Source organism: Borostomias antarcticus (genome assembly GCF_949987555.1).
Source record: "Borostomias antarcticus genome assembly, chromosome: 8".
In the NCBI taxonomy this organism is placed as follows: domain Eukaryota; kingdom Metazoa; phylum Chordata; class Actinopteri; order Stomiiformes; family Stomiidae; genus Borostomias; species Borostomias antarcticus.
The window spans coordinates 13,343,402-13,356,037 of record NC_140241.1 but is presented as its reverse complement, the minus strand read 5'-3'; the positions used below and the strand labels follow the sequence as shown (position 1 = coordinate 13,356,037).

The 12,636-nt window shown below is 45.3% G+C and overlaps 1 protein-coding gene across 1 annotated transcript in view; it reads right to left on the bottom strand.

The window, feature by feature from the left end:
- Window positions 1–11,509, bottom strand: part of plcl2 (phospholipase C like 2) — a gene marked incomplete at both ends in the record, with an annotated part of 60,701 nt that extends 49,192 nt beyond the window's left edge. Inside the window, one exon of the mRNA XM_084442479.1 lies at window positions 11,249–11,509. Coding sequence (XP_084298605.1) covers window positions 11,249–11,509 — 261 coding nt within the window. The remainder of the gene's footprint in view (window positions 1–11,248) is intronic.
- Window positions 11,510–12,636: the final 1,127 nt, after the last annotated feature.

Here is a 12,636-nt window from a genome sequence, read left to right as displayed (position 1 = left end):
ATACTAAACCAATAGGCTATTATAGGAACAGACTACACTATACTAAACCAATAGGCTATTATAGGAACAGACTTACACTTCTACTGAAGCACAGCGTAATTTCAGTGTTCATAGCTGAATGTTTTGGTAGTGGGGGAAACAACTAACAGTAGGCGACCATTAGAGGTGAGCCCTGACCATCTGCTGTGGAGGATGACGGCTGGTCAGAGAAACCAACGCACGCACACAAACAGCCACACTTGCAAATTCATCAGACATCACTGAAGCATGTGGTCTGGTGGAACCACTTTATAAGCAAAGCTTTGGACATGGGTATCCATCGCTAAGATCTCACAGGAACAGCCACAGACACCCTACCTCTGGACATTACGAAACTGTTGAAGGTTGGACACTACAATGACCTTTCTGTGTACAAAGTGAAAATGTATTGGTAATAGGAAAAATGAACTGTGGATAGCACTCCTAGTGGTGGGTTCTGGTACATCTCATAAGACAGACAAACAATTGTGTGGTGGGACAACAAACACTGTTGCCTTACTTGCTGGATCTCAACCAAGAAAAGGCCTTTTGAGAAATTTGGTGACAGAAACATGCAACACTCTGACTGAAGCAGTAATCTTGCAAGCACCCACCATGGCTGAAGGAGCATCTTGTGGTTGGGTGAGGCAAAATGCCGATGTTTGGGTCAACTACGCTATCCGATGCTGAAGAATGGTGCTGTATGTTCTGAATGTGTTAATATTCCCAGCCATTCAGGCAAAATATGCTAAATTGATGCTCTGAGTTTTCTCAAAGGAAGCTGGAATATGCTGGAGCACACTTGTTAAAGAGAAAAAAAGAAAGACAAGAATCCTTAAAAGGGGTCACATTTACTGCACAGACAGACAATACTATTCCCTGTTACTCAAACAACAAACAATATTGTGCAGCATAGGCTACAGTGTATTCTCCACTACTAGGGCATACCTTTGGTGCTGATGACTTGCTGCAATGCTGATGGTCTAACCCACAGTATTCATAGAACACTGAAATATTGCTCAAGCTGAATATGTTGCTTGTTGATAGCCTTGCACATAACAAGATATTGCAAATAATAATTTAATAATAATAATTTAATACACAATATATTGACTTGTAAACCCACCTTTTGTAATGTCGATTCAATGCTTTACTCATCTGCCACAATAATGTAATCTTTTAATTTAAGAATTGTATTATTTAAAATACTTAGTTTTTTTTTCCTGGCAAAAAATGATTAATAGCGATTAATTGCAATAACAGATCATTGTCATAGAATTTACAACTGGCCTCAAGACCTTTCAGATCTCAGCTTTTGTTCTTAAAACCTATTGATCCAGTCCCCTGCCTTTTGCTATTCCAAACACCTGAAACCTTTGTCCTCTCTCTCCTTTTGTAATTCACCACCTCCCTCAACCTTTCACATAGACGGGATGGCCTCCAGGAGGTCCACACACCTAGAAATCTGTCTACTCCAGAATAACCATCCTTTGTCCCTTTGTCTCCAAGAAATTGCCGCCTTTTCTCATGTCACATGTCTCTATTCTCGGCCACGCCTGCCATTTAAAATGACGTACAATGGGTTAGCCAATCACATCCTGGAAGCGCCGTACCTGTGTTTTGCTTGAATATAAGGCAGCGCAAAATCAGGAGGCGGCACTACTTTGGATGAACCACTCATGTGCGTTGTCCGGACGTCCTTGCGCTCGTATGTTTTCTCAATAAACCAGACTTAACCTGTTTGAGCGAATCTTGGTAAATCCTTTTTGACTATATCAGTTAAAATCCATTACATCATGTAATTAATTCGATTTTTTTTTTTTATCGACAGCCCTAATTGTGACCTACCTGGTCTACATATGAAGTGTGATGCTAAATTATTCCATGAGACAATTACTAATAGTGCAGCACTTGTAATGCTAGTTCACTGAAATAGAAACCACATATTTCCCTGTGGTCATTAATTAGAAGATTAAGAGCTCCTACTATCTATCTCTGTGCATAACGGCATTGTGTTTACATTAGCATAATGGACAGCACTTAGGCTGTAAAGCGCTTTACAAAGGCCTCTCATTCACCCATTCATACACATATTCACACACCAATGGCATCAGCAGCCATGCAAGGTGCTAACCTGCTCATTGGGAGCAATTTGGGGTTAGGTGTCTTGCTCTAAGACACTTTAACATGACAGGAGGTGTATAAACATTTGCATGTGGTTATGTTATGTGCAGTAGATATTCTATATACACTAGATGTTCTAGATCAGGGGTGGCCAACCAGTCAGAGACTAAGAGCCACAAAAATTACTGGGGTACCACCCAGAGCCACACTATATATACCAGCGTTTCTCAACCTTTTTTTCAGTCACCGCACCCTTCATAAGTACTTAAGATACCAAGGCACCCCAGTCTAAAATAAAAATAATAACGTTATTGTCCATTAAATATACATTTAAAGTTAATTTATTTAAAATTAATACATACAACAAGATATTTTCTGACATAATATATTTTGGACTGGGTTGGGTTAGGCTGGGCTGGACTGGGCTGGGTTAGGCTGGACTGGACTGGACTGGGCTGGGTTAGGCTGGACTGGGCTGGGCTGGGCTGGGTTAGGCTAGACTGGGCTGGGTTAGGCTGGGCTGGGCTGGGTTAGGCTGGGCTGGACTGGGCTGGGTTAGGTTGGACTGGGCTGGGTTAGACTGGACTGGGCTGGGTTGGGCTGGACTGGGCTAGAGATTTGAGGCTTTGAAATGTCCCAATGATGTCTGGCATATCAGACAGAATGGCTTACCATTACGTTTTATGAAGAAAAAATGACTCTCCCACTCGGGTAAAAAATGTCCTGTGTTCGTCTTCATATTTTCTTATCGCTGCGCATTTATTTCCAGCCATTCTTTGGTTGTGTACAGTAGCCTATAGGCTACGTTAGCTTTTGTCGTAAAAGAGACTGACCCACGCAAAGCAAATTATTTGGTTTACAATTATTTTGTTACCAAGGTGATTTACTACCTATATGATTGGTTTGAAGTGGTACTCACGCGACTTCCTCGCGACCTAGCGAAACGAATCATATATATAGCCTAGATTTTATGACAATTCTGCAATAAACTAAAGTGGGCGGGAAGAAATGCACAGCGAGAGAGAGAGAAACGTTCTTATGGCATGAATTAATAATTTTTTTTAATGAAAGGATGGAAGAGCCGCAAGGCAACTTTTTTAAATGAATGGATGGAGGAGCCGTACATTGACGGGCAAAGAGCCGCATGCGGCTCGCGAGCCGCGGGTTGGCCACCCCTGTTCTAGATTGAGTAATTCAGGAGCGAGATGGCTTGCGGGAAGAAGCTCTTATTGAGCCTCTCTGTGCTCACCATGTGATTGCGGTATCTCTTCCCTGACCGTAGTAGAGTGAACAGTACATTTCCTGGATGGCTGGGGTCTTTCAGGATCCTGTTGGCCTTGGTCAACCCTCCAAGGTACAGTACGTTCGGCCAACAGATCCTAAGAGCTGCTGTTCCCGTACCAGGTGGTGATATTCCCAGTCAGGATGCTCTCGATCATGGATGAGTAGAAGCTCTTTCGAATCAGGTGGGACGCTCTGAATCTCCTCAGTTGTCTGAGGTGGTACAGTCTCTGACATGCTTTCCTTACCACAATGTCTATGTGTGCTGACCATGTCAGGTCCTTGGTGATCTGGACGCCAAGGTACTTGAAGCGGTCCACTCTCTCTATAAGGGACCTGTTGATAATTAGATGGGGGTTGTTCCTCTCCTGCTTCCTCCCAAAGTCCACCAGCATCTCCTTTCTCTTGCTCATGTTCAGATGGAGGTTGTTTTTCTGACACCACTGGGTCAGGAGCCTCACCTCTTCCAGGTGGGCCCTCTCATTGTTGTGGGTGTCGTCGGCAAACTTGACGTTGGTATTGGAGTCAAAGGTGGTTGTATAGTCATGCCGTGTGCAGAGAGTACAGTAGTGAGCACAGCACACAGCCCTGGGGGGCTCCTGTGTTGAGGGTGAGAGAGGATGAGGTGAGGTTGCCTACCTTCACCGCCTGGGGTCAGTCTGACAGGAAGTCCAGGATCCACTTGCAGAGGGTGTCGTTTTGCCCTAGGACCCTGAGCTTGGTGTCGAGTCTGGGTGGGGTTATGGTATTGAAAGCTGAACTGTAGCCAATGAACAGCAGTGTCACATAATCTGACACATTCCCCTTTCTCTTGTCTAGGTGGGATATGTGAACTGTAAGGGTTCTAGTGTGCTGGGCAGTGAGGAGCAGATGTGTTCCTTGACCAGCTTCTCAAAGCACTTCATCACGATTAGTCGAGTTGCCAGCCATATATGTCCTACAGTATATGAGACCCTGCTAAAAGTTATTGTTAAAGGAATAGTAAAGGGAAAATGCATGTTTAGCCCTGTTTTAAGGTTACTTATGATCATATACAATGGTTCAGATCAAAGCGTTGACAAAACTAGCATTTTCGAGAAAGTTGATAATTGCTCTACCACCGTTTTGGTCATATAATGGATGTGGATGGGCATCTTGAAAAATCATTCAAAAACATGTTAAACCCTCGGTTTAAAAGACGAGAAGCTCACCGGGGGTGTAATTGGTGTCCGTTGGTGTTCTGACATCAAATTCACTGAAAGTATTCGTATTTCCAGATGAACTAGAATCTTACTTTATGGCGAATTATATGCCAGAACGCCAACTAACACCTACTGTAGGTGAGTTTCTTGTCTTTGAAATCGAGAGTTTAACATGTTTTTGAATGATTTTTCAAGATGCCCATCCACATCCATTGTATGACCAAAACGGTGGAAGAGCAATTATCAACTTTCTTGAAAATGCTAGCTTTGTCAACGTTTTGATCTGAATCATTGTATATGATCACAAGTTACCCTAAAACAGGGCTAAACATGCATTTTCCCTTTACTATTCCTTTAACTACTGTAAACCTTTTTCCAGAAATGTGTTCTGTGTACCATTGATTTTGGCCAATTTGCAATGTTTCATCTCAATGATTTACAGGGTCATGAAATACCAATTTTTAGGGGTTTTCGAGGGCGGGGAGTTTATTTCTGGAGTTATTTTTTTGGGATATGGGGTCAAAGTCGAGGTCAAATCAGAGGTTAAAAGTCAAATTTGACCATAAATCAGAAAAATGATTGTCCTCTGCAGTCAGGTTCAGTTAGCAGCGAGACGCGGCATGGCTGTCGCAAGTCCACGAGCACAACAAGCCGGTAGAGTGAGCGGTCTTCAATGCTCAGCAAGACCAACTGGTGGCAGGTTCTGCCCAGAAGCCCAAGACACTGGTGGTGTTCAGACCGATGATCAACTCAGCACCTGCTCACCCAGACACCGTTCTGACTACACTTGTGTATCTTCAAAGGACTCTCAATACTTTCGGGATGCAGTACACCCACCTCTCAGTTGACCTCCAGCTGTATCAGACTGCATGCCTAGTCCAATGGAACGACCCTCAGCGCTGGAGCAGCCTCATCCTCCACCCGGGCATGATGCACACTCTTATGAGTTTCCTGGGATGTATAGAGACACTGCAGCAGGCATCTGGTATGGATGTTCTCATGAGCGCACCGTTTGGTGGCATCACCAGCATTATCAATGGGAATGCCTGCCTGGACGGGCATACCGTCTCATCATTGCCGTGTTGCTACAGAGTTTCTACTCGAATGGCGCCAAGACCAGATACCAGGAGCTGAGCAACTACCTGGAGACAGCCAGAGAACACCCGACTGGGAGGCTATGGGTGGACTGCCTTGTCAAGCCTACACTGCTGGCACTCATGTTCCTGCGTGGAGAGTGCAATGGTGACTTCCTTCTTAAGCAGTACTGTCTCAAGGCCATGCTGCCATATTTCTTTGCAGCAGGTCACCACAAGTATGCCCACTACCTGAGCTGGTATATGCAACAGATGTAGCACCTTGCCCAGCGTGCCAAGGAGGACCTCCTGGCAGGCGCGCATGTCTGTCGGCACTCAGATGGTGGGACTGCAGTGCCAGCAGATCAGTATGGTGAGCAAACATATATCAAGCAAGGGAAGGGTGCTCGAGGTATGAAAAGCATTTCGACAAGCGGCGAGCAAGTGGCTGTGTGGGTCAACAGTTTTAGTGTGTGTGCCCACCTCAGCATCGCCATGGAAGATATGTACAGAGGAGAAGAGCAAACACAAGGAGGAAGGAGAGAGAAGAAGGAGTCTGGATGAGGCCGATCGGAGGAAGAGAATCGCAGCAGAGCTGGAGAAGTACACTCACCCCCTCAATGAGCAGCATCCAGGTGTCTATAACATCTGCAATGGCCAAGTGGCGCCCGACACAGTCAACGTTCAGGATGCACTGGCTATCGGGAGTGAACAGAGCAAGCAGTTCTCTGCTTTGCCAAGCAGTGACTTCCACACAACCATAAAGAAAAAGGTCAAATCAAGGGGAAGGCTATCTACGATGTTGAGACACTGTTCAGTCGGCTGTTGGTCTTGGGGCAGCAGCACAGCGTAATTTAAGCGACATCTTCCAGTTTGAGCTGAGTCCAATCCCTACTTGCATCGTTTGCATCGAAGGCTCCACCATCACACCGGCTGTCTCAACAGCGCCAGTTGCTCCCCAAGCACTCCTGGATGTAGTGAGCTGCAGCTGCGCTGCAGAGGGCGAGGCATGCAGCAGTGCACGCTGCAGCTGCAACAGCGCAGGCCTTGCATGGACGGACTACTACAAGGGAGGAGTCGCCTGCTGTAGTCCTTTCACCAGCAAGCAGATGAACATTGAAGACGACAAAGGGGAGCTAAATGAAGATGATGAGTTTTATAGGATTGATCTGATGGCTGGTAATACTGCTGTGCTCAATGTCTCTATAGAGGTCTTAATACTGTGTGCAAGAAGTCTCTGGTTCTGTCTTCATGTCTTATGAACAATTCATTAAAGTGTCTTACGTTGAGCTTTGACCTTCATTTTATAGAATAATATTCTTTCCAGTAAAATGACTCATAAAATAGAGTTGATTTTTCTGATGGTCAAATTTGACCTTGACTTTGACCCTGTATCCAAAATATACCTCCAGAAATGGACTACCCACCCTCAAATGCCCCTAAAAAGAGGTATAACATGACCCTCTAGGTCAATGAGATCAGAAGTTACAAATTGGCCAAGATCCATGGTAGCGGCGGCAGCCATCTTGAATTCTGAGAAATGCTCAAGAGTTCACAAGTAGCAACCAAGCTAATTTAGCTCTCCTAACTATATAGAACACATTTCTGAAAAAGGTTTACAGTAGTTAACATTGCAGGGTCAACATTTTGGCAACTGGACTACATGGAGGTGAAAGCTACCCGGCGGTAGTCATTGAGGCAGGCTGGTCTGGGCTTCTTTGGTACGGGGATGATGAAGGACTTCTTGAAGCATGTAGGGACAATGGACTGCGCCAGGGACAGGTTGAATATCACTGTGAACACAGGATCCAGTTGGTTGGCGCACGCCTCGAGGACCTGCCCTGCGATACCGCCTGGTCCCGCAGCTTTGCTGATGTTCACCTGTTTAAACACCCTTCTGGCGTCATGTTCAGAGAGAATGAGTGCTCTCTTCCCTTACATTCTCCTCCGCCTCAGGTGAGACAGCCGTCCAGCCGTCGTTGGTCTCAAAGCGAACATAGAAAGTGTTGAGGCTGTTCACGAGAGCAGCGTCTACGTCTCCTGAGGAGGATGGAGATCTCTTATAGTCAGTCATGGTGTTTAATCCCTGCCACACACTTCTGAGGTCGCCTTGTTTGAATATGTATTCCATCTTCTCACCGTATTCCCTCTTGGCTCTATGAGTGGAGACAAACTTTTGCCATGTCGAATAATGTTATTTGAGCAGGTCTACTCCTCATAACTACAATCATGTCGAAACTCAACACACAAGCAACTGTAAAGCCAAAGATCAAGAAAGGAATCCGTGTTATATTGTACGAGGCTGCAGGCTGAGTAAGTCCTAGCCTTCTCATTTCAGAGTGCTTATATCTATTATGAATTCAACCGTGTGTAGGCTGTTCACAATGAATTATAATCCTCCCCCCAAAAAGCACAGGGGTATCACTGTTTAAAGGAGCAGACACGTCAGACGAGGCTACAGTGACTGGTGGCAGTAGAGAGGTGGGGGATAAGGCCATACAATAGAGAGATGGGGGGATGAGGCCATACAGTAGAGAGGTGGGGGGATAAGGCCATACAGTAGAGAGGTGTGGGGGATGAGGCTATACAGTAGAGAGGTGGGGCGATGAGGCTATACAGTAGAGAGATGGGGGGGATGAGGCTATACAGTAGAGAGGTGGGGGGATGAGGCTATACAGTAGAGAGGTGGGGGGATGAGGCCATACAGTAGAGAGATGGGGGGGGGTGAGGCTATGCAGTAAAGAGGTGGGGGGATGAGGCCATACAGTAGAGAGATGGGGGGATGAGGCCATACAGTAGAGAGGTGGGGGGATGAGGCCATACAGTAGAGAGGTGTGGGGGATGAGGCTATACAGTAGAGAGGTGGGGGGATGAGGCTATACAGTAGAGAGATGGGGGGGTGAGGCTATACAGTAGAGAGGTGGGGGATGAGGCTATACAGTAGAGAGATGGGGGGGGTGAGGCTATACAGTAGAGAGGTGGGGGGTGAGGCTAAACAGTAGAGAGATGGGGGGGGTGAGGCTATACAGTAGAGAGATGGGGGGGATGAGGCTATACAGTAGAGAGGTGGGGGGGATGAGGCTATACAGTAGAGAGATGGGGGGGGTGAGGCTATGCAGTAGAGAGATAGGGGGGGGTGAGGCTATACAGTAGAGAGATGGGGGGGATGAGGCTATGCAGTAGAGCGGTGGGGGCTATAAGACTATACAGTAGAAAGGTGTGGGCTATAAGGCTATACAGGTTATTTTATGGAGTTCAGAGACCTGCAGCACACCCCATTGAGACTAATGGGAGCTATCCATCTTGGCCTGCTGTCCATTTTGACTTCAACCTGCCTACAATGCCTTGATTCATTAGTAAAAGTGCCCATTGTTCTTCAAAAGTGAAAAACAAAGTAAAAATGATTAGATAGGGACCAACTCGTGAAGGCTGGTGGAGACGTTTTTTATTTTATTTTGTGGTCCGACACTCCCTTATTGAATTTGGGAAATTGGTGGTGAGCCAAAAGCTGATTTGCTGACTGGATAATTTTTGGCATTGGACTGCCTTTTGAAAACGTCTGGAACAGTCAGTTCTAGCAAGACGTGGGGAATTAATCTTTATGCAATAAGAAGTGTGTTGATGTGGAATGTTATTTAATAGGGGGCTGCTCTCGTCCAATCAAAAGCTTGGACAGTTAGAGTGAGAAAGTGAGATACGCATTATAATTTATCCTCCTTCCAATACTTTTCTAAGCTATGCTGACATGAACTCTCTAAAAGAGCAACACCAGTTCCGATACACGGCAGATTAAATAAATAATCGTCCGCTGGATGAGAGCTGGGACAGGTAATTGTGTGGTGAGAGATTACTGGGGGTTCTACACTATGCTTTACAAGGCCGAAATGTCAATATTACCTCCATCAATCTCCAGCCGTAGAGGCCCTCGAAGTGCAACACCTCAAATGTGCCAAGAAGGTGCTATAGAGCTGTGTAGGAAATTAAGGTACCCGAATAACCAAGTCAATGTATGAAATATGCCTCATGTTAAAAGTGACATTTAATTTGGTTCAGTTAGTTAGCCGTCTGGCCTAAGCTAGTCTTCAGTTTTAGGAACAACAAGCCTAACGGACAACCTTGCAACACAGTCAGTGTGAAGAAACAAGGCGTCATTTCCTTCATTGGGTCATCACTCATTGGTTAATACTGAGGCCATCTGACAACATACTGCCTTCTCTCCACAAGAACAGCACAAACATGCGGTTGTGCACAGAGCTAATCAGTTGTAATGAGGAACATGGTGACTGTGCACTTGAGGTTAGAGGGAAAGAAAAGACTGTGACAGAGAAAGACAATACTTGTGTCTGAGCCACAGGATAAAGCCTTGTGTGATTAACTGCTTACTAGCCCATGTCTGCTCTGGAAGAATGGAACTGATTTGACTTCACTGGTGTCTCTTGTCCCAGATGAAAACACCAGCATGTGGAACACATCCAACCTCTTCATGAAAACACTTTGAGAGATCACATAAACTTAAAAAGGGGCGCTCCAAGATTTTGAACATTTATCTTAGTTACACGCTTACTGGGAGTGGAGAAGGAGGCACATAATTCACGCTAGTATCCACAACTCCTCAAAAATGCATTCAATTGGTTTGTTATAGCCTATAAAATACATGATTTCGGTAGTCTATCTGGACATATAGCAACTGCTGGAATCCGAATGCACTGCCAATCTTTTTGTTTTGGATTGCTATGCTCCCCATACATCCCACAAGCATTGTATCTAGATTGTATTATATCACTTCCTTATTGTATTTTGCACTGTCCTGTTTTGTTCTTTCACAATGTAAATTGTCATGCACCAACAGACCAAGGCAAATTCCTCCTAGGTACAAGCCTACTTGGCTAAATACACACCTGAATCTCAATCAACTAATGCTCTCCAGGGCGCAGACAGTCTGAAGAGCCTGTCAGAAACATCTGCATCCTTCTACTACTCTCACAGTAATGGAAGTCAAGCTGAAACACTTCATCTGCAAGTTCAGATTAACACTAGCGTTGTTGTACAGTCTTCAAGCGTGAACTCTCAGTCAACAGTGGAAATTAAATCACTGTGTGTGTGTGTGTGTGTGTGTGTGTGTGTGTGTGTGTGTGTGTGTGTGTGTGTGTGTGTGTGTGTGTGTGTGTGTGTGTGTGTGTGTGCGTGCCTACTCATTAATCAATGTTAGATCATTCAATAGGAGTTTATGTCCTGGCATTTCGTGTAGCAAAAGGCCCAGATGATACCTTTAGACTTTCTATTTACTAGTCAAAACAGCAATGCATGTGGAAGGAAGCTAGCTAGTATAGCCGACATCTCACCGGAGAAAAGAATGAGGGCAGCTGGCATGAAGACCATACCGGCTCCATATACAGACTGCCTCCCGGAGTAAATATGTTTCTAAAAAAGGTGTGCTCAGATGGGCGAGGTTCCTAACATGAGAAAAATATACTGAGCCATATGACATTTAGGCCACAAAGAGATGTATACATGCAAATAAGATAACTCGTTTATCGATGTAAATATGTGAATTATGCTGTAATGTTATACCTTTATAATACTGCTCTTGCGAGGTATTCCAGAATTGGCATCCGATCCAGCCGAAGTGTTATTTGGCGTTTCAAGCCACTGACTGTCAGGTACTGCGCCGGGTCCTGAAGCGACCATGTCTGCCTGCGTGATTCCACAGTCCCCGTTCAGCACCGACACACAGCCCTGCATCTTCCCGGCGGTCTCCTCGCGGGGCACGGCGGCCGGATCCCCGGGATGAGACGGGGACAATTGGCCGTCGTTCTCCCCAAACTCCGCCATAGGCAGTAGGCACTTCTCACACAGACAGACCTGCGAGGCTGTCAGCTCAGCTGCTGGGTATGCGTTTCAATCACAACGTGTTCCTCCAATTTCCTTGAAAAGGCGTATTACCTCCTTATAACATCTGCACGGTCCGTCTCATCGCACCGTTTGCCGGATAATTAACAGCGATGCATAACGTTACTCCGCTGTCTGCCCTGTGAAACACATCGCATTGTTCAACACAGCGAAATGGCACAACTGAGTCCCTCATAGCAGGACTGCAAATGCAATTTTTAAAGACAAATACCAGTTTCATTTTCATCAGTAGACTAACATTAGCCTACTAAATGTTGTAACTGTTGTAATATTGCTTTCTCATTGGTTGGAAAAACATGCAGTTATGCTTTCATCTATAGATGATAGTATTATGAGTTATATGCATTCAGCGTGTGACTATGAAAGCTATCTTCTCAATGCCAGTGTGGACAAGCATCCGGCTGTCAACAAGTAACTACCCAGCTATTTTCAGTGCACCATCGCCCAGCCACGGTGAGTGGTACAACATAAGAATGTATAGCTAGCATACATTAACTTATTATAGTGCTAACCTAGCTAGTCAGGTACAGATATATACATAAGGACACTCGGCTCAGTTGTAAAGTTTACTCCAAATAAAAATGTATCACGATTTCTGTCTGTGTTATCCCACAGCCCCGTACAGTTGACTTACATAAGTTAGGCTACATTCATTCCTATAACTTGACTTGCCTTGTTTGATGCGGTCTCGCTACAAAGAACAGGTCGTGAGGAGGAACTACCAGCTAGCAGCTAGCGTCACCCAAGTTAGTTTAGATAGAACCAGCTAAACTAGGACTATAGTACTGTAGCTGCTGGGCTCAGCTAACGACGTACTAGCCAAGCTAGTGCTAGCTTAGCTAGCTGCATCAGACTGTCTCCACATAGCCTACGGAGGAGTTCACCTCTCTGCGGTAGCCAGCAGCATGTGTTGTGTAGACTAGCTACAGCACAATGTGTGCAAAGGAAAAAAAAGGGGAAAAAAGTGTGCAAAGTACAGCACCTGCATTACCCTAATGAATCAAATAACTGCTCGTCGCTGATTAGCCTACATGTTAATCCGCAAATTC